The sequence below is a fragment of the Eleutherodactylus coqui genome, chromosome 5 (assembly GCF_035609145.1).
Source record: "Eleutherodactylus coqui strain aEleCoq1 chromosome 5, aEleCoq1.hap1, whole genome shotgun sequence".
Lineage (NCBI taxonomy): Eukaryota > Metazoa > Chordata > Amphibia > Anura > Eleutherodactylidae > Eleutherodactylus > Eleutherodactylus coqui.
This window is the reverse complement of record NC_089841.1, coordinates 38,433,792-38,457,648: the sequence shown is the minus strand read 5'-3', so window position 1 is coordinate 38,457,648 and position 23,857 is coordinate 38,433,792. Positions and strand designations below refer to the sequence as shown.

Here is a 23,857-nt window from a genome sequence, read left to right as displayed (position 1 = left end):
TTTTAAGTTTCTATGACATTGGGAAGTGAGAGATTTAGATTATGTACGTTAAATTTCGACACCAATTCTTTTGCACTAGAATTGAATAATCGAGTTGGGACCCAATTACTTTTCCTATTTTGGAGATAATCTATGCTTGCGCCAAAATTCATGTTTCTACGACATCGGGAAGTTGGAGAACTTTTGGTGAGTCAGTCAGTGAGTGAGTGAGTGAGTGAGTGAGTCAGTAAGTCAGTGAGGGCTTTCGTCTTTATATATATAGAAGAATGAGTTAACCTCTCATATCAGAATAGAACTTATTTAATCGAATATAGAAATGATAGATATCTACCACATATATTGTATGAGTGGTTATCGCATAATTTTCTTTATTTTTTTTTCTATATTTATTTGTTATTTTTGTTCATGTAATGAATGTTCCTAGAGATGACCGACATCAGACCTGGGCGCCGCGGGTCCACACAGGAACGCCGCAAACTAGATCATCTCCGCTTATTAAAGTAAGTGATCCAACAATTTAAGATTAGGCTTGATAAAGGGCTATGTTGTGAACCCCGAAACGCGTTGCCACCGACTACCCATCTATAGGTACTAGTGTATATTAGTGGATGCTTGCTATTAAAGAATTAAAAGAAGTCCTGCAGCCATTACATCATTTGAAGCGAACCTGGAACAGGGGAAAATGGTTGAACCCAGACCCCCCCTGTGAAGCAAGTTAATTTTACCTTACTTCAGTACAATATTCCACTTGCAGGTATTTTAGGTAGCGTAATAGGGATTAAGCTTTTCTCTTCTTTTTTTTCCCTACGCTTTTTTTTTTACCAAGGCTGAACACCCCTTGCTGCTCTCCTGATATTGGGATCCTATACCTGAGGGATTATAAGGCTGAAGTGGACCCTTTGGTGTGGAGTCCTGTCAACTGACAGACTCCATATCAGGCAAGTAAGTTTGCTCCTCTTTGGAATATTTCCATATATTTATACTACATTTTCTCCATACTTGGAGCATGGATACCTCATCCTCTTGTATTTTCCAAGGTACAAAAAGGAATTGATCCCCTGCAGGAAAGACCCATAGTTTCGAATATTGACAACTTGTCTTAAAATATGAGCATATACGTAGATAGAGTTCTAAGACCTTTTGTTACCATGTGGCAGTTACTGGTCCTCCCGGGACGGTGGTGTGTGGGGTCCCGCGATCAGGGCGCATCCCCCGGCTTTTTGTTCGGCTGCCAGGGGCGCGGGTGCCTGGCCAGCATGGGCAGCGTGGTGCTGGTGGCACGCGTGCACCTGTGAGTGCAGCTGCCGTGCACAAGCTCCCTTATATTATGTTCTGTTGGGAGTTGGCTGTCTCCATCTCTCCACCCCTGGGCGGAGGCTTTTGTTTAAAGGTTGGGCAGAGACTTGCAATCACTCCCAGTTATTAGTTTCCCTCAGTGTGCTAACTAGTCTGCCTCTGTTGGTCTCCTGCTTCTGTCAGCTTGTCTGCTATACTTTTGATCTGCCTTTCCTGTCAATATTCTACCCTTTCCATCCAGGTACGCCAGCGTCCCTTTTTCGGTCCCTAGTTAGAGTAGGGACTGCCACCCAGTTGCCCGCCTGGGGTTAGCCAGAAGTGTAGGTAAGCAGGCAGGGACAGAGTTCGGCCTGCCTGCAGTCAGTTGATTTGTTTTTTCGGGAACTTGGGAGTATTTTTGATGAGCTGGACCGTGCAGAGTTGGCGGTATCTCCTCTCATGTCTCTACGTCCAGGGCAGCAGTGGGTAGAGGACTACTGCTCTAAATGTAGACGGTATGCAAGTGATACCTCTTGGAACGATAGTGCCCTTAAAGACGTGTTTTTGTTGGGTCTGTCTGACGCTGTCAAGGACCTACTCATTTCTCATCCCGCTCCCCTGACACTCAATGATGCGATGGAATTGGCGGTCAAAGCTGACAGGAGGCTGAGATCTAGAAAAGAGTGTCAAGCCCGTAAGGCTAGGGAATCCAGCAGACCCGCTCCCACTTCTCCCATGCCACCTTCTGGTGCTGAGCCTATGGAAGTGGACCAGCCAAGTCCCGAGGAACGGCGACGGTTCTGGATGACTTATCGTCTCTGCCTCTATTGTGGGAAAGTCGCACATCGTGTAACAACCTGTCCTCAGAAGTGTCTACAACATCAGTCCGAACCGGCGGAAAACTTCAGATCCTAGGCGATGTTGGATGCCGTGTCAGATCGTCTTCCGGAATTTCTCTCGGTCCGGTTAAGCTTTTATTGATTCAGGTGCTGCCGCCAATTTGATTAGTTTAAGTTTTGTCAGACCTCTGAGGACTGAATTCTTGGCGTTAAAGATTCCCATATGCTTCACTAGTATTGATTCTACCCCTGTGTCGGCAGGGGTTGTACAATGGAGGACTCCCATTTTATAGTTCACTGTGGGTGTTCTCCATTCTGAGAATCTATTGTTCTTGGTAATGGAAAGGATGTCTGTTTATATAGTGTTTGGTATACCCTGGTTGGCACTGCGCAATCCCCGATTTGATTGGTCCACTCGGGAATTGACACATTGGGGGTTGTCCTGTCATAGTCACCTAGCTACTATATCCGTGCGTTCAGCAGATACCATACTTATTCTGGAGTATTTTCATGACGTATTTTCCAAGAAACTGTCTAAGACTTTGCCTCCCCATAGGGAGTGGGACTGTGGTATTGATCTGATTCCCGACAGTCCCATCCCTAGGGGAGCCATTTTCAATTTGTCTGGGCATGAGCACGAAGCCCTTAAGTCCTATATCTCAGAGCCTCTGGCCAAACGACATATCAGGCTGTCAAGTTCCCCTGCCGGGGCAGGTCTCTTTGTAGGGAAGGATGGGACATTGAGGTCTTGTGTGGATTATCAGTCTTTGAATAAAATTACAGTGAAGAACCAGTGCTCCTTGCCCCTCATTCCTGATTTATTGAATCAGTTGGTAGGGGCCCACTGGTTTTCCAAATTGGACTTAAGGGGGGCTTACAATTTAATTTACATCCGAAAGGGAGATGAGTGGAAGACCGCGTTCAACACCTCGTTCGGCCATTTGGAATGTCTTGTCATGCCCCCCCCGTGTTCCAGGGATTTATGAACGCGGTCTTCCATGACTTCCTGGGGGTATTTTTGGTCATATCTCGATGATATTCTGGTGTACTCCCCAGACTAGGATTCACATGTGCGGCACCTAAGGCTGGTTCTGACCCGTTTGCGTGAGTACCAACTTTTTGTCAAGTTGGAGAAATGCATTTTTGGTACTAAACAAGTGCCCTTCCTTGGTTATCTGATTTCACCCACGGAGATTCAAATGGAGTCTGATAAAGTGGCGGCAATCTAGCAATGAGTCAGACCAAATAACCCGAAAGCTCTCCAGTGGTTTTTAGGTTTTGCAAATTTTTACCGTAAATTCATTAAGAATTATTCTGTTATTGCTCAACCCCTGAACGATCTTACCAAGAAGGGTGCGGACTTGGTAGGATGGTTGTCAGAGGCCCTAGATGCTTTTAGTCATCTTAAAAGGGCATTTACTACTGCCCCAGTGCTAGCACAGCCTGACGTGCAGCAACCATTCTTCATTGAGGTCGATGCGTCTGAGGTGGGGGCGGGGGCTGTATTGTCTTAGGAAGTCAGCGGGAGATCTGGGTATAGTCCATGTGCATTCTTCTCGCGGAAGTTCAGTTCGGCGGAACGTAACTACGACATGGGTAATCTTAAGTTATTGGTGATAAGTGGTCTCTAGAAGAGTGGTGTCACCATCTTGAGGGGGCAAGGCATCCCATTACCGTGTATACTGATCATAAAAACTTGGTATATCACGCCAACGCTAGGAAACTCACAGCTCGTCAGGCCAGGTGGGCGTTGTTTATCACTAGGTTTAACATCGTCGTTACATATATTCCAGGGGAGAAGAACATGAAGGCAGAGGCTCTCTCACAGAGTTTCGGTTCGCTGGAGACTGAGACAGTGGCTCTCGAGAATATCTTGGCACCTGGGGTAGTGGTGGCAGCTGTAGAATCTGATCTTGTTCCTCATCTACAAAATTGTCAAAAGGACACTCCCTCGGGGGTGCCGGGGGGCAGATGGTTTGTGCCAGAGACCTTGCGTCTTAGAGTCATTGAAGAGCCTCATTCATCTGTTCTCGCAGGCCATCCGGGGGTTCAGGGGACTCTGGATCTTTGTACTAGACACTACTGGTGGCCTGGCATGTCTCGGGAGATCCGCAACTTTGTTAAGGGATGCTCTGTTTGTGCATGCAGTAAAAGTCGGCGTCAGCGTCCAGAGGGGCCTCTGAGGCAGTTACCGTTGCCTTCTCATCCGTGGTCGCATTTATCAGTAGATTTTATTACCGATCTATGTGAGTCTCAGAAGTTCACCACTATCCTAGTTGTTGTAGACCGTTTCTCAAAAATGGCACATTTTGTGGTGTTAAAGAAGCTACCCTCTGCGATAGAATTTTCAAAGATTTTTGAAAAAAAAAATCATTCGACTACATGGGGTTCCGAAGAACATCGTATCTGATTGCAGTGTTCAGTTTGTTGCGCAATTCTGATGAGCTTTCTGTAGAAACCTGGGAACGTCGCTTTCCTTCTCGTCAGCATTCCACCCACAAGAGTTTGCACTAAACAACCGTACTTGTTCTTCAACTGGGGTATCTCCGTTCCTTTGCGTATATGGTCAGCATCCTTGCTTTCTTACAGGTATTGCTACTCCGTCTACTTGTCCTGCAGCTGATGTCACCACAGATGCGCTGCAGGGGGTATGGAAAGAAGTAGAGAAGAACCTGGAGCAACGGGGGCTCATATGCACTTGCGTAGTGGGAGGAGTCTGTCAGTATCTGAACCTTACAGGATGGGACAGAAGGTATATTTGTCTTCTAGAAATCTCAAATTGAAGGTTCCATCTTTGAAACGGGCGCCGCGTTACGTGGGTCCCTTTGTCATAACGCGTGTAGTAAACCCGCTTGCTTATGAACTTGATTTGCCAGCTACATGGAGGGTTCATAAGGTTTTTCATAAGTCATTATTGAAACCTTTTGTCCCTTCGGTGATGAAAAAAATCTTGATATGGCTGAGGTTCATAAACAACATTCTTCTATTATGGTCTTGCAGGGAGTCATCTTTTCAGAATGTTGTTAGTCATCTGAATTCTAGTGATTTGAACTTCAGAGTCACCTGAACATAAATACGATATCCTTCCTTGTTATCCAGGTTACAAAAGAAAGAGTGTAGACGAAAGAGTTCCATCTTTATCGCATGAATACAGCAACAAATAACCTACTATCTTGGAGGAGTTATCATCTGCTTTCCTTAAGGAAAGGAATTATCAAAGGGGCAATTCTTGAGGGTATGTAGAAACTGTTCATCAAATACTAACTTTACCATGGAGAGTATGAAATATCTAAAAGGTTTATTCAAAGAGGTTACCCTTTGGATATAGTTGAGCAGGCTTTCAAGTTTGCAGCTCAACAAGAAAGAAGCAACTTGTTAACACCCTGTTTTCGTAAACAGAGTGAGACTCTACGTGTCATGAAAGAGGTCAAGAGGGATTTTTTTTCTTTTTAAACTTCATAAAAATTCAGAACTTGACTTGTAAAAATGTTGCCATCCAATAGGTGGTGCTGCATCTCCTTCCATGTGCAGGTTGAAGGAGAGATAAGACACATCATAAAACTGTTGCATTCCTGAGCTCAATAGACTGATTAAGTATTTATGCCTCAGCTCAATTTGTCTGTTATTTTGAGTGCAAAACAGTCTTAAATTTCTGTGTGTGAACATTTGTATTTCAATCAAGAGGGGTGTCCTCTCTGCATTAGTATATTATATATGTGCCCCATCAAACCAATTCCACTCACGCCTGAGGAAGGAGCGATAGAAGATCTGAAAGCTTGCTGTGACATCATCTATTTTTGTTAGCCATTAAAGGTATCATATCTACAAGATTACTTGGTTTCTCTCACTGAGAACAATCACACATTGGGACATATGACACAGGTGTCCCTCAGATATGGAGGATTCTGCATCAATTATGGGATATTCTGAGGGGGGATGAAGATTTTAGAGTGATATTGCCTAAGAACCCCACAATTACATTCCGTTGCAGCCGCAGCATATGTGACAGATTGGTCAGAAGTCATCTGCATCGCCAAATCACGGATCAAATATGGTTAGGAAAGCACAGGTTTTTGGGAACCTATCGATGCTCTTATTGTGCAGCTTGCACACTCAAGAAGCGTTCGCTAGTATTGGCTGAGAGGCCAACGCATGTGCTGTACTAATGGAGGACGCTGGTGAATGCAGTATGGAGATAGAATGTGGTGGAAACACATCTGATTCATGGATTTTTACAATATGGTATCCAATTGTGTATTTATTGTCATTTAATTCGATTTATTACACCTGTGAAAACATGCCCTCCTATACTCTCAACGCCTGTCTGCTATGATGGGTGGGTACTTTACGATGATGTGAAGATGCTGTTCACGCCCCCCCTATGGCAGTGACACATCACGTAAAGCATAGGGGCAGTAGGTTAACGTAAAGTCCCCTGGTTCAAGCACCGAGTCATGACCGAATCCTAGGGTGATATCACAATGTGATGTTTTTTTATCAAACTGTTTTTGCGGGGCAGTTTGCCATTGCCTCCCCCAATAGGGGCGGTACAGACATCTGATCCCGTCCTGAAAACACTGGTAAAATTCATTCCCCTTACAATCAGAACCAGACCATTCAGCTTATTGCAGGGTGCTGCACTCCCTATCCCGAGGGGGGTTGAAGTAGCATCTTCCAACTAATGTGTGCTGTATTGTCCTATATGTCAGAGACATTGTTCTACATATTGGTGGTATTCAGCATCCCCATTACCATGACTACTGGGGAGGGACTATACTACCAGCATGTGGATGCTTGATAGGGAGATGACTGGTGCCCATTGGCCATCTAGCGTAAACAAACAGACTGGGGAGGTAATAGCGGGGGATTATTAAAGAGATTACTCAATCCAGTTCAAGATATGCCAGCAGTCCACCATCAGGGCTTATGGTATTTTTACCATTTATTTTCTATTATATTTCATTTTGTGATAGCCTCTTCGGTAGGATTGATATGCTCCTGTTGCTACTATTGAGTTAGTCAGGATGAGGTAGATTCTTTGTGGCTCAGCCTTTTAACTAGCTCTGCAATAACTGAAATCTAACAGTTGCTGTTAGTCATCTTGTCAGTTCTATTGGTGGAGCTGGGTTAAATGATCAAGTCCACCTTTTTAGCTCGCTATTCCCCTTACCATGAGAAAGAAAAAAAGGGGGAGATTAAATATTAGCTACTGGTACCTTTTTAGTTTTTTAATTGCTTGTGGGAGACCTATGATGTATGTGTTGTATTTATGAAAGAGATTAGTGTCCTGATTTCGGGGACATAGGTGAGTTCTATTCTATCAGGAAAGTCATAAATGAGAAATATAGGGGTCAGTAATAAACTGAGACCTCCAAAGAAATGCGTAGGACCTTTCACTTTTAGAATACAATCATATGCTAGGATTGTTGCTACCCACCATACTCTCATAACGGCATAAAATCTATCCCTCCAAACATAGGTTCACAAGTATCCAACATACTCTAAGTCCTTATGTCCATGGGCACGCACGGATTCTGTGTGTGGAATCCCGCAGGGGATTCCACCAGTGCCCGGATACATGAGGCAAAATACAAGTATTTTATTCTTACCGATCATTCCTTTTCCATGAGTCCATCCTGACAGCACACATGGAGGTTGCCCCACCTGAGCTCGTTCGGACAGGAAGAGGAGATTTCTTAAGGCCACCTCCCACCATACATCTCCAGTGACTTTCAAATCATCACAACGAATATGTGGCCTAGTTTTATTGTTGCTGAAAAATATTAATAACGTGTTAATTTCACATGTACAATATAGATCACTCAAAGGTGGGAAACTATGTGCTGTCATGATGGACTCATGGAAAAGGAATTATCAGTAAGAAAATAATTGTTGTATTTCCATAGCGTCCATCCTGACAGCACACATGGAGATAATACCAAATCACCAAGCTCTATGGGGGGACCACTGCCTAGAGGACCTTCCACCCCAAGGCCAATTGCCTACTGGAATGGAGATCCAAGGGAAAATGCTTAAAACCTGTGTGGATGCTATACCATGTTGCAGCTTTACACTGTAGAGCTTCATCAGCTTCAACCCATGAGGAAGTGCAAACCCTTGTAGCATGAGCTCCTAACCTCTCAGGGGGAAGCAGATTTCCGGTTTTACATGCTTCCTGAATTGAGAATACAATCGCTGGATGGAATAAACCTTTAAACATTGGTTTTCCCCTATTCTGACACTGGCATTGAAGGAATAGGTTATATGATTTCTAAAAAAAAATTCTGACCTGTAATTAGGTCAGGACTGCCCCCGTCTGACGTCTAAGCCGTGCAGACGCTGTTCTTTGCCATTTTAAAACCCTAACAGAAGGAAGGCAGAATTATTCCCTGTTCTATGTGGAACGTTGACACCACTTTAGGAAAAAAGAAATAGATCTAGTCACATGACAATCCTATTGTCAAGCACTTAATTAGGACTCTCTACAGGATAATTCCAGTATTTCACTTATTAGTCCAGTAGTTGTAATAACTACCAGCAAGGTTACTTTGGTGGATAGGTTTTCCATCGATACCGAATGTATGGGTCTCAAAGAGGTTCCTAGAGGCTGTCTAACACTAAACTAAGATCCCAGATCTTGAAAGGTCTGGGCTGCTGAGATCTGGACCATCTCCTCCACCTCAGTTGCGGAATTTTCCTCTATACTCTAGAGTATATATTGGAGGTAGAGTTCTTTTGACGCTTAAGAAACTGTGTATTAATCCGGACAATAGTCTTTGGTCCCTCAATCTCTGCCGTTCAGTAGCCAGGCCATCAGCTTCATGCAGAGGATCTCCTGGCAGAATACTGGACCACAAGCCACAAGGCCTTGCCTGAGGCCAGCGGAATTGGAGCCCGTATCGCATGGAAAGTACAATAACAGGAACCTTTTTGGTCCTGCTGGGCAATGAATACAACCCTGGTCCGGTAGTTCTGGATCTTATGCGGAGTCCAAGAATTTAAGAGCAGGGGGAAAAAAAGGATACGCCCGTTCTATGTCCCATTCCTGTGAAGATGCCTTTCGTGTTAGGGGATTGTCTGCTGGATTTAAGGAAAAAAATGCCTGCATCTTGAATTTGCATTTGATGCTAGAGGTCTCTCTGGGGATAACCTCATTGAGATATCAGCAGATCAAGTATGTCTAATCTTTTGGAACTATTCCCCTGGATCTAACCTTCCGATACCGAAAATCTGAAAAAAGTGTTTGAGAGCCCTTCCAGTGAATAGCCAATAAGGATTTCATCTAATTCTCCGCATAGGAGAATATTCTTCTGATAGAAGATGGGGAGTCTGGTGTTGAATAAAGACACTGTTGCCAGACAACATTTTTTACGTGTTTTCCACGAATAACTTTAGCTTGAATCGGCATCTCCAAAACTGCTTAGAGCTCTGTATAGCTTGAGGATTTGGAGCAGACATAAGCCGGACAGGAATCCTACTGTCCCTCATCTGTTCAATGTGCTCCCCAACCAGACTCACTAGCCCATCTAGATGGACCATTTAAACTTTTGCCTAATGACAATTGCCCTCTATCTCCTGTTGACAGGATTTACTGCTGGAGGGACCTAGAGTGGAACCTATCTGCCGACAAGTGATCCTATGACTAAATACCCTCATCTTGTTTGAGGGAAAGGAATAATCCTTTAAGGAATACCCCAAGAACTTTTTGGGTGTCTAAGTTCAGGCAGAAATCAAATGATTTCAAACTCATTTTAACCGTAATCTAATATATTTTTGGTATGTGGGTAAATGGAAATATACAGTGTGCGTCTTTGAATTCAATGTGCAAATGACGCAGCTCTGATTAACTCTGGGAACCATGGACCTAATAGAACAAATTTCAGACTAAATTCAGAAATGTACTGATTAAGGACTTTAAATTAAGCATGGTTTGAAAAGAACCGTTAAGTTAGTAGTCCAAGAGGGGAAAAAAACAACTGTTTTACTAAGGGAACTGGATAACAGCTCCAATGTATTCAGTCCGAACTCTCTGCTCCAAATTCTTCTGAAGACGAGGGGACTGGGTCTGTCGTAACTAGAACCCTTTCAGGAGAAAAAGCAAAAAATTCTACTTTGGATCCTGGGGATACAGTCATACTGGTCAAAGAGGCTATTACATCAGCCATCTTCCCGGAGGCCCTGAACCTTTCTACTTTTCCGCTGAAAGTGTACGGCTCCAATGCGGCACTTGCCGGCTTCAGATGGTTTCTGGGAGACTACATGCAGTCTCACATGATTCCAAAGGGTCTTTCAACTGGGTTTGAACAAGGGGATTGCTTGTAAAATCAATAATAGGCACTTCACTCCAGAGTTCAAAGTTTTTAGACTCTATGGAAAATATCCAGCCTTTAACAAAGTTGCTCCTTTCTGCTTCAGCTGTTGGATTTAAAGTTTTGCACCTGTGACTTTAGTATCACAGACATTAATTCTACTAGCTGGATCTTTATAATATTTTCCCTTTCCTATGTAGTGAGCATGGAACTGAGCTAAACTCAGAATCTCCCGTTTTCTGGACCTGTGTTTTAATTTTTCTGGAGGTATAGTACCACATTCCTCATGGTGCTCATAAAAACGGGTCCTTATTTGCTGGTCTAGAGGGACTTGGCAGGAGTTAGACTAGTTCTCTGACCATCTGGCGGAGATTACCCAGCTCTGCCTTGATTAGCCTTCCCCCAGCCTTAGCTACAGATTTTCCCCTGCATTAACAGGGAAAAATGCCATTTTACCAAACATATGAGTTTTTGTTCAAGTAAACTAGTCGCCAGGCCTTGGCTGTGGGGTTTCATCCTGAATTAATCGGTGATTGTCGTTATCTCATACATGTAATATGAGCTTTATGTTCCAGCAAACTACTCACCATGGCTTGGCTATGGAGTTTCATCCTGAGATAACAGGTGATTGCCATTATACCAAACATTTATGTTCCACTGAACTACTCACCAGGTCTTGGCTATGAAGCTTCCTCCTGTAATAACAGGTGAGTGTCATTTTATCCAACATATTTTCTGAGCTTTATGCTGCAGTGAACTACTCCCCATGGCTTGGCTATGGAGTTTCATCGTGGATTAACAAGTGATTGTCATTATATCAATGCTTCGTCCTAGCTCCGACACTGAGAACTCCCTCTGTGTCCGTTGGGACAGGAAAAACACTGGAGATGTATGGTGGGAGGTGGCCTTAAGAACTGTCCTCTTCCTGTTCCAACGAGCTAAGGTGGGGCAACCTTCATGTGTGCTGTCAGGATGGATGCTCTGGAAAAAGACATTTACTAACCTGTCCGGACGTGGCACAGGTCTCCTTTGTTGCAGCCGGATCTTCTTTCTTCTGCACAGCGGATGTGCTCGGCACTCTGGCCAGTGTGCTGCGAGCATGCGCCGTGCTATTTTTTTTTTAATTAAATATCCTGCTTTCTTGCGGCACATCCGCAGTGTCAGCTGCGGGTGTGTCGTGGACCGGACAGGTTTGATTGACTTCAATGGAAGCCGTCCCTGCAGGATCCGCAGAAAAATGAAGCATGCTGCATTTTTTTCCCACGGATGCCCAATGATAGTCATATTGAACTACGGATCATCTGCTCAGGTGACCCACACGGTTTACGCAATTCAATTATGCCCGTGGATGCTGAGACACCGCTGCCTGCAAACCTTAAGACCAAGACCACGACCACATCTGCCGATGCCAAAGTGTGGACAGAGGAGCCAGTGGCAGATCTGCAAAGCTGAGCGTCCGAGGTCTGGTGCTGCACTGCTCATAAGTTACCCAATAAATGGGTAAAAGAGAAATAAGAGCTAATTCCACCTCCAGCCCAGACTGTAGGAAAGACAAGAGCAGAAGAAGAGAAAACGCTATAGGGAAGTTCTGTCTCTCCTCACACCCCTGAAATAGGCTTTCCAAGTAGAGTGTTAATCCAAGATAAAGATTATTTCCTTGCCTTGAGCAAACCTTGTCTTAATGACCTTTTCAGAAACAAAATGGGGACCTGTTTTGCCCCACACTGATTTAGCTATGGGCTAGATCTGAAGGTAGCTACGGGACACTTTACCCCTCCAATTGAGATTGGATCTTCACTGTGGCGTCCCCAAGCCATTACTTGTAGAGGTATTCTTAGTTGTGTGGTCTGCGGGTGTGAGTACAGATATAACCAGTAGACAAGCTGAAATCAGGGCAGGCAGTCTATACTTCACTATGGAGATCAGACAGGCAAAGGGCAAAGGGAACCACTTCCATTGTGGCCACTATATTGCCCAGGATCCTTATACAAAAGCAGCGCAGATGACAACGATCCTGCCTCAAGGAATGAACTCTGGACTGAAGAGCATGTCTCTTGTCCACTAAGAGAAGGACACAAACTGATGACGTGTGGAACAGCATAGCAAAAACAGAATGTATGAGAAAGAAACAAAGCAGACGTTGGCCACAATGATCTTTTTGATCTCCATCACAAAATATATAAAAAAAACTAAACAACTTGTTGAAAAAAAAAGAATTCTTAGAGTCGACCGAAAATTTCCCCAATAACATCAGCCGACATACCTCATACCTCAATGATGTGAGGCTGAGTGTCCATGTGTATAGGAGGTTGAGAGTTTTGTTCACAGTTAGTGAATCTGTATGACCAGCTTAGAGGGGATTTCCAGGGGTCTATTTTACTGATGACCTATCCTCAGGATAGATAATTAATAGAGATGAGCGAGCACCAAAATGCTCGGGTGCTCGTTACTCGGGACGAAATTATCGCGATGCTCGAGGGTTCGTTTCGAGTAACGAACCCCATTGAAGTCAATGGGCGACTCGAGCATTTTTGTATTTCGCCGATGCTCGCTAAGGTTTCCATTTGTGAAAATCGGGGCAATTCAAGAAAGTGATGGGAACGACACAGCAACGGATAGGGCAGGCGAGGGGCTACATGTTGGGCTGCATCTCAAGTTCCCAGGTCCCACTATTAAGCCACAATAGCGGCAAGAGTGGGCCCCCCCCCCAACAACTTTTACTTCTGAAAAGCCCTCATTAGCAATGCATACCTTAGCTAAGCACCACACTACCTCCAACAAAGCACAATCACTGCCTGCATGACACTCCGCTGCCACTTCTCCTGGGTTACATGCTGCCCAACCCCCCCCCCCCCCCTGCACGACCCAGTGTCCACAGCGCACACCAAATTGTCCCTGCGCAGCCTTCAGCTGCCCTCATGCCACGCCACACTCATGTCTATTTATAAGTGCATCTGCCATGAGGAGGAACCGCAGGCACACACTGCAGAGGGTTGGCACGGCTAGGCAGCGACCCTCTTTAAAAGGGGCAGGGCGATAGCCCACAATGCTGTACAGAAGCAATGAGAAATATAATCCTGTGCCACCGCCATCAGGAGCTGCACACGTGGGCATAGCAATGGGGAACCTATGTGCCACACACTATTCATTCTGTCAAGGTGTCTGCATGTCCCAGTCAGACCGCGGTTTTTTATAAATAGTCACAGGCAGGTACAACTCCGCAATGGGAATTCCGTGTGCACCCACAGCATGGGTGGCTCCCTGGAACCCACCGGCTGTACATGAATGTATCCCATTGCAGTGCCCATCACAGCTGAGGTAACGTCCGATTAAATGCAGGTGGGCTTCGGCCCACACTGCATGCCCCAATCAGACTGGGGTTCTTTAGAAGTGGACACATGTAGTTACAACTCCGAGTGGACCCACGGCATGGGTGGCTCCCTGGAACCCACCGGCGGTACATAAATATATCCCATTACAGTGCCCAACACAGCTGATGTAACGTCAGCTGTAATGCAGGTGGGCAAAAAATTAATTGGATTACACTGTAGGCGAGGGCCCCAAAAAATTGGTGTACCAACAGTACTAATGTACCTCAGAAAAATTGCCCATGCCCAACCAAGAGGGCAGGTGAAACCCATTAATCGCTTTGGTTAATGTGGCTTAATTGGTAACTAGGCCTGGAGGCAGCCCAGTTAAAATAAAAATTGGTTCAGGTGCAAGTTTCAACGCTTTAATGAGCATTGAAACGTATAAAAATTGTTTAGAAAAATTATATGACTGAGCCTTGTGGGCCTAAGAAAAATTGCCCATTCGGCATGATTATGTGAGGTTTCAGGAGGAGGAGCAGGAGGAGGAGGAGGATGAATAGAATACACAGATTGATGAAGCACAAATGTCCCCGTTTTGGATGGTGATAGAGAACGATGCTTCCATCCGCGGGTGCAGCCTACGTATTGCTTACGTATCGCTGCTGTCCGCTGGTGAAGAAGAGAAGTCTGGGGAAATCCAGGCTTTGTTCATCTTGATGAGTGTAAGCCTGTCAGCACTGTCGGTTGACAGGCGGGTACGCTTATCCGTGATGATTCCCCCAGCCGCACTAAACACCCTCTCTGACAAGACTCTAGCCGCAGGACAAGCAGGCACCTCCAGGGCATACAGCGCGAGTTCAGGCCACGTGTCCAGCTTCGACACCCAGTAGTAGTAGGGGGCAGAGGCGTCACCGAGGACGGTCGTGCGATCGGCTACGTACTCCCTCACCAGCCTTTTACAGTGCTCCTGCCAACTCAGCCTTGACTGGGGAGCGGTGACACAGTCTTGCTGGGGAGCCATAACGCTGGCAAAGGCCTTGGAGAATGTTCCCCTGCCTGCGCTGTACATGCTGCCTGATCTCTGCGACTCCCCTGCTACCTGGCCCTCGGAACTGCGCCTTCTGCCACTAGCGCTGTAGGATGGGAAGTTTACCATCAGTTTGTCCACCAGCGCCCTGTGGTATAGCATCATTCTGGAACCCCTTTCCTCTTAGGGAATGAGAGTGGAAAGGTTCTCCTTATACCGTGGGTCGAGCAGTGTGTACACCCAGTAATCCGTAGTGCCCAGAATGCGTGTAACGCGAGGGTCACGAGAAAGGCATCCTAACATGAAGTCAGCCATGTGTGCCAGGGTACCTGTATGCAACACATGGCTGTCCTCACTAGGAAGATCACTTTCAGGATCCTCCTCCTCCTCCGGCCATACACGCTGAAAGGATGACAGGCAAGCAGCATGTGTACCCTCCGCAGTGGGCCAAGCTGTCTCTTCCCCCTCCTCCTCATGCTCCTCCCCCTCCTCCTCCTCCTCAACGCGCTGAGATATAGACATGAGGGTGCTCTGACTATCCAGCGACATACTGTCTTCCCACGCCTCCGTTTCCGAGTGCAAAGCGTCTGCCTTTATGCTTTGCAGGGAACTTCTCAAGAGGCATAGCAGAGGAATGGTGACGCTAATGATTGCAGCATCCCCTCTCACCATCTGGGTAGACTCCTCAAAGTTTCCAAGGACCTGGCAGATGTCTGCCAACCAGGCCCACTCTTCTGTAAAGAATTGAGGAGGCTGACTCCCACTACGCCGCCCATGTTGGAGTTGGTATTCCACTATAGCTCTACGCGGCTCATAGAGCCTGGCCAACATGTGGAGCGTAGAGTTCCACCGTGTGGGCACGTCGCACAGCAGTCGGTGCACTGGCAGATTAATCCGATGTTGCAGAGTCCGCAGGGTGGCAGCGTCCGTCTTGGAGTTGCGGAAATGTGCGCTGACCCAGCGCACCTTTCCGAGCAGGTATGAAAAGTGTGGGTAGCTTTTCAGAAAGCGCTGAACCACCAAATTAAAGACATGGGCCAGGCATGGCACGTGCGTGAGGCTGCCGAGCTGCAGAGCCGTCACCAGGTTACGGCCGTTGTCACACACGACCATGCCCGGTTGGAGGCTCAGCGGCGCAAGCCAGCGGTCGGTCTGCTCTGTCAGACCCTGCAGCAGTTCGTGGGCCGTGTGCCTCTTCTCTCCTAAGCTGAGTAGTTTCAGCACGGCCTGCTGACGCTTGCCCACCTCTGTGCTGCCACACCGCGCGACACCGACTGCTGGCGACGTGCTGCTGCTGACACATCTTAATTGCGAGACAGAGGTTGCGTTGGAGGAGGAGGAGGAGGGTGGTTTAGTGGAGGAAGCATACACCGCCGCAGATACCAGCACCGAGCTGGGGCCCGCAATTCTGGGGGTGGGTAGGACGTGAGCGGTCCCAGGCTCTGACTCGGTCCCAGCCTCCACTAAATTCACCCAATGTGCCGTCAGGGAGATATAGTGGCCCTGCCCGCCTGTGCTTGTCCACGTGTCTGTTGTTAAGTGGACCTTGGCAGTAACCGCGTTGGTGAGGGCGCGTACAATATTGCGGGAGACGTGGTCGTGCAGGGCTGGGACGGCACATCGGGAAAAGTAGTGGCAACTGGGAACCGAGTAGCGCGGGGCCGCCGCCGCCATCATGCTTTTGAAAGCCCCCGTTTCCACAAGCCTATACGGCAGCATCTCTAGGCTGATCAATTTTGCAATGTGCACGTTTAACGCTTGAGCGTGCGGGTGCGTGGCGTCGTACTTGCGCTTGCGCTCAAACAGTGGCGCTAGCGACGTCTGGACACTGCGCTGAGAGACATTGCTGGATGGGGCCGAGGACAGCGGAGGTGAGGGTGTGGGTGCAGGCAAGGAGACGGTAGTGCCTGTGTCCTCAGAGGGGGGTTGGATCTCAGTGGCAGGTTGGGGCACAGGGGGAGAGGCAGTGGTGCAAACCGGAGGCGGTGAACGGCCTTCGTCCCATCTTGTGGGGTGCTTGGCCGTCATATGCCTGCGCATGCCGGTGGTGGTGGCTCCCCAGCTGATCTTGGCGCGACAAACCTTGCACACCACTGCTCGTCGGTCGTCAGGCGTCTCTGTGAAAAACTGCCACACCGTAGAGCACCTTGACCTCTGCAGGGTGGCATGGCGCGAGGGGGCGCTTTGGGAAACAGTTGGTGGATTATTCGGTCTGGCCCTGCCTCTACCCCTGGCCACTACACTGGCTCGGCCTGTGCCCACACCCTGACTTGGGCCTCCGCGTCCTCGCCCACGTCCTCTAGGCCTACCCCTACCCCTCAGCATGGTGTATTACCAGTAGTGCAGAAACAGAACGCTATAATTAAATGTGCCGCTTATTGGCCTGTGGTTGGAGGCTGACTTCACTTACCGAACGCACAGCAGAGCCAGGAAATAATTTTGCGCAAGCCTGCTGTAACACTTAGCTGGCTGCATATGAATTAGGAGGACAACTATACCCAGCACAGACCCAGTACACTGAGGACGGTCACAGGCAGCCCAAATAGATTTTTTTTCCCAAATGTTTTTGGAAAGGCCCACTGCCTATATACACTAAATATGTCTTCTGTCCCTGCGTCACCACTACTGGCCCTGGAGTATGTAAAATAACTGCAGACTGTTGCACTGTGGACAGGAATACAGCGGTGATGTAACAGCCAACACAGAGCCAGGAAATCATTTTGCGCAAGCCTGCTGTAACAGTTAGCTGGCTGCGTATGAATTAGGAGGACAACTACACCCAGCACAGACCCAGTACACTGAGGACAGTCACAGGGAGCCCAAATAGATTTTTTTTCCCAAATGTTTTTGGAAAGGCCCACTGCCTATATTCAATAAATATGTCTTCTGTCCCTGCGTCACAATATATGTCTTCTGTCCCTGCGTCACAATATATGTCTTCTGTCCCTGCCTCACCACTACTGGCCATGGAGTATGTATAATTACTGCAGGGCGCAATGCTCTGCACGGCCGATATACAAAAAAAAAAAAAAGTGCAACACTGCAAAAAGCAGCCTCAACACTACTGCACACGGTTAGATGTGGCCCTAAGAAGGACCGTTGGGGTTCTTGAAGCCTAAAATACTCCTAACACTCTCCCTATAGCAGCTCCGGCACCAGCAGCACTGTCCCTGATCTCTGTCAGAACGCATCTGTGGCGAGCCGCGGGAGGAGCCGATTTTTATACTCGGGTGACACCTGATCTCGCCAGCCACTCACTGCAGGGGGGTGGTATAGGGCTGGAACGTCGCAGGGGGAAGTTGTAATGCCTTCCCTTCGCCAGAAAAGCGCGCTAACGTCTCAGAGATGAAAGTGAAAGTAACCCGAACATCGCGTGGTACTCGTCACGAGTAACGAGCATCTCGAACACGCCAATACTCGAACGAGTATCAAGCTCGGACGAGTACGTTCGCTCATCTCTAATCATTAACATCAGATTGGTGGGGGCCAATAACCAGTAGCTCTGCCAATCATCTGTTTCCATCAGAAGTAGAAGAAAGGTACAGTAAGGCCGGCTGCACACAAACGGATTTGCAATGCAGAATCAGCGGCGGACATCTGCGGATCTACATCAAACACCGCCCATAGCATGCTATGGGAAAGTGATTCTTCCTGCACACTTGGAGAAAAAAAAAGAATCGCAGCAAGCTCTATTTTCGTGCGGTCTCTGCACGGACAGCTTCCATTGAAGTTAATGAAAGGCATCTAAATCAGCGCCCCATCCGCAATTGACATTACAGAAAAGTCATGGATTCCGCGTTATTGCCTAGCGATGGGGTGGGAAAAATAAGCATTTAAAGTAATATATCTATACTGCGCATGTCCAACGGCGAGCCGCCTGGTCTATCCTCAGTACAGATGAAGAACAGAAAAGACAGGTATGTGGACGCCGGCTGCTGTCAGGATCTGATTCTGCTGCGGGCTTCCATATACAGAATCCAACCTCTTTGTGTGCTTTTGGCATAATGCTGCATAAGAAAGGGGAGAGGTCCTTCCCTTATCGGGTTCTTGGTGATTCTGAGAGGTGGTTTTTATAAGGAGTTTGCAGATTTTAATTTTCCTCATAAAAGTTTTATATTCTGGATTCAAGATGGTTTTGCCTCAGTGACTTCTTGCTCTACTTTCCCTTGTGGTATAATCTCTCTTTCCAAGCTCTGTTGACTATTCAGTATAGTGATTTCTTTGGCACCTGTATACAATAAGCTGGTGCAGCAGGTCAGATGTGAAAGGGAATCTGTTAGCCCAAAAATGCGTGGGAAGCCAGAAGATGGTGATCTCTTAAATTACCTTACCTGAGTGTGACTGGTGGCCGCACTATGCAAATATCGTATCCACAGTTAGTTGCAGCTCATTAGTGCAGTAATCCACTAGAGTGAGATGGATTAGTGGTGTTATAACTGTAAGTGTGACTAGTTGTTACAGTGGACCTACATATGAGATAAGAACATGAGATATGATCGCTCCGACCGTCAGCATGTCAGATTAAACTGGCAGATCAGGCAGAGGTCTTGTGCAAAGTGACAGATAAGCTGTGTGTGTCTGATCATGCCACGCATGTAGAGTTTGCTGAGAACAGATGAAAAAAATCCGCCCTGAAAGACGATGTTTGGCAGACAGTCTGCTATCGGCCATCATGAGCGATCATTTGTATATAATTTTTAAAATGGTCAGTCAAAATGGTCAAATTACTACAGACCAGTAGTCCTAGTGCCCTGATGACTGGGGGCCTGCAGACTCATATATCTACTAACAGGCTTACAGGATGAACCAGCTGGGAGGACGGGGCCCGGACTGCAGGATCTGTCATCCCCAATAATCCCACAGACCACAGAATAACATATCTGCAGCCGCTGACTGAGGAGAATCTGTGACTCCTCTCTGCTGTATTTAGTGGTTACTACTCACCTGGGCTGTTACCTGTAGGAATCTCCTCTTTACACCGCTGATCTCCCCACACATTTGTCTCTGTAGTATTAATATCAGTCAGATCTTCATCCTTATACAAAAGCTGTGAGACAAATATTGTAAAAGTCAGCAGATGGTTGGAGAAGTTGTGTGGAAGGTTTTACATGACCAGAAAAATGACCAAAAATGCCCTGACAGGAGTAGTTATCTGAGCCACATAGCTGCAGGTCTAGAAGACGGACATATATATTAGATGGCGGCTCAATGACCCCTCAGGAACCTCATACACATGTATATCAGGCATGGCTAGACACGCTGCATGTTGTCTCGGTGGAGGAGATCAGCGTCTACCAGACACATCCGCTGTTTGTCTCGGGGGACATAAAGGAGCAGATAGATATAAATCCAACCTGTTGGCTCCTTATTCCCACCAGCAGTCTCCACCGACAGAAAACTGGGAGAAGATCCAGACAACATGTAATGTCTCTGGTCAGCGGTAATCCTGCCATCTCCACCGGCCTCATCACACAAGTAGAAGACATCTAATAAGACTGAAGACAAGAGCTTCACAGCCTTCTACAGATCAGAGGGACATCTCCTCCTACCTGATGGTCTTGTGGAAGAAGAGGACGGGGACATCTCTCTGGTGGGCTTCTCTTACTGGATGGAACTGGAGGAAACACAGACAGACACTGAAGTCATTCTTTACATACAGATAATAAAGTCTCCGTGTATTTAGTCCGGTCTATTACCTGGTGATGGGAGTGACTGGTGGGTCTCCATCATGGCGCCCTTGTACAGATCCTCGTGTTCTTCTAAATACTCCCACTCCTCCATGGAGAAATAGACAGCGACATCCTGACACCTTATAGGTACCTGACAACACAATATACAGTCATCACCCAGAAGCCTCCAGTGCTGTTACTGTATAATGTCCCAGCATTCCCTGCAGCATCACCTCTCCAGTCAGCAGCTTAATTATCTTGGTGGTGAGTTCTAGAATCTTCTGTATATTGATGTCCTCATGTATCAGGGGGTGTGGTGGGAGCCCCGTGATTGGGCTTAGAGTTTTCCCCCATCCTTTCGACACAGGGGTCCGACAGCTATCAGTAAAGGTCTTCTTCACTACTGAGTAATCCTGTATATGGGGAGACAGTAATAAATATCACTGCAGACATTTCCAGAGTCCATCACCTCTCCAATCATATCATCTGTTATTACCATAGATAAGAATGATGTAATGTGACATCATCAGAATCTCTCCCCTCTCCAGTCACATCATCTGTTATTACCATATATAAGAATGATGTAATGTGACATCATCAGATTCTCTTCTCTCTCTGGTGCAGAGGGATCAGCCCTATTCTCATTTGCACAAGGAAAGACTAAAGCAATGGGATAAAGGTGAAAGGGAGGAGGCACAGATTAGAAAAAAAACTTTCTGACAGTGAGGGTGATCAGTGAATGGAACAGGTTACCATGGGAGGTGGGGAGATCTCCTTCAATGAAAGTGTTTAAAGAAAGGTTGGACAAATATCTGTCTGGGATGATTTAGTGAATCCTGCACTGAGCAGGGGTTGCACCAGATAACCCTAGAGGTCCCTTCCAACTCTACCATTCTAGAATTCAGTGACATCATCTGTTATTAGCATAGATAAGAATGATGTAATGTGACATCATCAGAATCTCTCCCCTCTCCAGTGACATCATCTGTTATTACCATAGATAAGAATGATGTAATGTGACATCATCAGAATCTCTCACCTCTCCAGTAAGTTGGAAGAGCATTTCTAGGGTGAGATTTAATACACTCTTCGCCCTCTTCTTCCTGTCCTTCTCCATCCTTGAGTCCATCCATCCTCCTATAGTGTAGGCATCTGAAGAGGAATATGAACCAATACTAAAAACTACAAAAATCCTACATAACAACATACAATGACAGGAGGTACGGAGGAGAAACAGATGGGGAGATAATAAACTACAAATTTTCTCTTCTCTTTAAACACGTTTCACATGAACACAAAATTCGCACAAGATATCTGTGTTGTGAGATGCACACATCTTGCACGAATATGACCACCATTCTGTTGACTGGAGTTATACATGATTGATTTTTTTACAGAACAGTCATGTGGCAAGGAAAAATATCATGACATGCCCTATCTTCTTGTGTTCCTCAAACCACATTGCCATTGCTTTCAATAGGGCAGTCAAACACATCACACGCCGCCAGTGCGGTGCTGCCGATTGAAGACAATTGGAGACTCTTGCCGATCCTCTAACGCACCTAAAGGACCCAGCGGAGGATCACCACTTCACAGAAGTGATGGGAAGCATTTTTGCCTGAAAAACGCTTCGCATCAATGTCAAAACGCACAATATTGCGCTCGCCCGTGAGTAGGTAGCCTCACTTGTATGGACTGGAACATGAGATGAATATCTGTCAGGGAGTGTATAAAGTGATTTCTTATATCCTCAGCTCTGTCAGGATAATACTAATGGGACCTGTAATTGAGCCGAGCCTGTAAAACTTGTTCAGTTATACAGGAGACACATATCAAGGGTGACAGACTCCTCTCCCTGCCAGGGAAACAGTTCACACAGCATTTCCACAGCTCCCACCCCACATCTGCCTCCAAGGGGGTCTCGATCTTGTTCCATAAGACGGTGCACTTCGAGACCCTTGCGGAATATTCAGACGAAGAGGGCAGAACTCTATTTATAAAAGGTACCCTTAACGGAGTAAAATTAACAATAGCAAACCTTTATGCCCCAAATACCCACCAAACAGAGTGGATCACTAAACAAATAAAAATCCTCAGAGAATTTGCCCCCACCCAATCATATTGGGTGGGGACCTAAACATAACTCTTAATCCCCTTCTTGACTCCTCCAGGGGCAGATCCCAGGTCTCGCAGGGGCGCTTAAGTAGACTAATCAAAGAACTAGAGGAGCTGGGCGTAACGGACGCATGGCGCATGCTTAACCCCACGACCAGAGACTATACTCACTATTCGCAACCCCATGAGTCATATCAAAGACTCGACTACTTATTTATCTCCAACTCCCTCCTGCCACAGGTAAGACACACTAAAATCGAGATTATCTCGATCTTGGACCACGCGCCCATCCACATAGATGTCAGGTTAGCTTCAGAGGGCCCGGGGGAGAGGACGTGGCACTTGAACAATACCCTGCTAGACAAAGAAGAGGACAGGCTCAAGCTCACAGAACTCCTAGAGGAGTACTTCCAGATCAATAGCGAAGCTGTACCAAAGGTACCGGTAGTTTGGGAGGCCCACAAGGCCTACATGAGGGGGCTACTCATCGCCTTGGGCGCAAGAATTAGGAAACAACAACACCAAGAGATTGACACCCTACTCTCTCAAATAGCAAAATTAGAAAGGATAGCTAAACTCACACTAATAAAAAGAAGCTTAGACGAATTAACAGACAAAAGGAGAGAGCTGGGCTGCCTTTTACGCTCTAGATTTAACAGAAAACACCTACACCTCAAACAATTGGTATATATTCAGGGCAATAAGGGCAGCAAATACATGACAGCCCTACTCAAAAAATCCCAGACAAGAAACCATATTAACACAATAAAAGACCAGATGGGCAAGATAGCCAACAACTCCCAGGACATAGCTAAGGTCTTCCACGCCTTCTACTCTAAACTGTACGATCTGAGGGACCATCCAAGTCCAGCAGACCAAGACTCGCAAAAAGAAAGAATAGATGCCTTCCTGCGCACAATAAATCTCCCAAAACTTGACGAGACATCTGCATTAGCTCTCATGTCACCAGCGTCAGATCAAGAAGTCGAGGAGCTAATTGACTCAAGCCCTTCGGGCAAGAGTCCAGGGCCGGATGGTCTCTCGGATAGATACTACAAAACCTTCAAATCAACCCTTGCTCCCAAATTAAAAGAACTATTCAATTCCCTCTTACAAGGAGGAGAACTCCCCAAGCAAGCCCTTGAGGCACACATCACACTCATACACAAAGACAACAAAGACCCCACGTCCTGTACGAATTATAGACCAATCTCACTTATCAACCAGGATATGAAACTATCCGCAAAATTCCTGGTCAAGAGGATGGAAGACCTTATCCCCACACTGATCCACAAGGAACAAACAGGATTCA

The 23,857-nt window shown here is 46.5% G+C and overlaps 1 protein-coding gene across 1 annotated transcript in view; it reads right to left on the bottom strand.

The window, feature by feature from the left end:
- LOC136629119 (zinc finger protein 182-like) overlaps positions 1-23,857 on the bottom strand; it is a 98,829-nt gene that overhangs the window by 61,331 nt on the left and 13,641 nt on the right. The window contains exons 7-10 of the mRNA XM_066605255.1: positions 21,470-21,582; positions 20,664-20,843; positions 20,458-20,581; positions 20,311-20,375 (exon numbers count right to left, since the gene is read on the bottom strand). Of these exons, the coding sequence (XP_066461352.1) occupies positions 20,311-20,375; positions 20,458-20,581; positions 20,664-20,843; positions 21,470-21,582 (482 nt within the window). The remainder of the gene's footprint in view (positions 1-20,310; positions 20,376-20,457; positions 20,582-20,663; positions 20,844-21,469; positions 21,583-23,857) is intronic.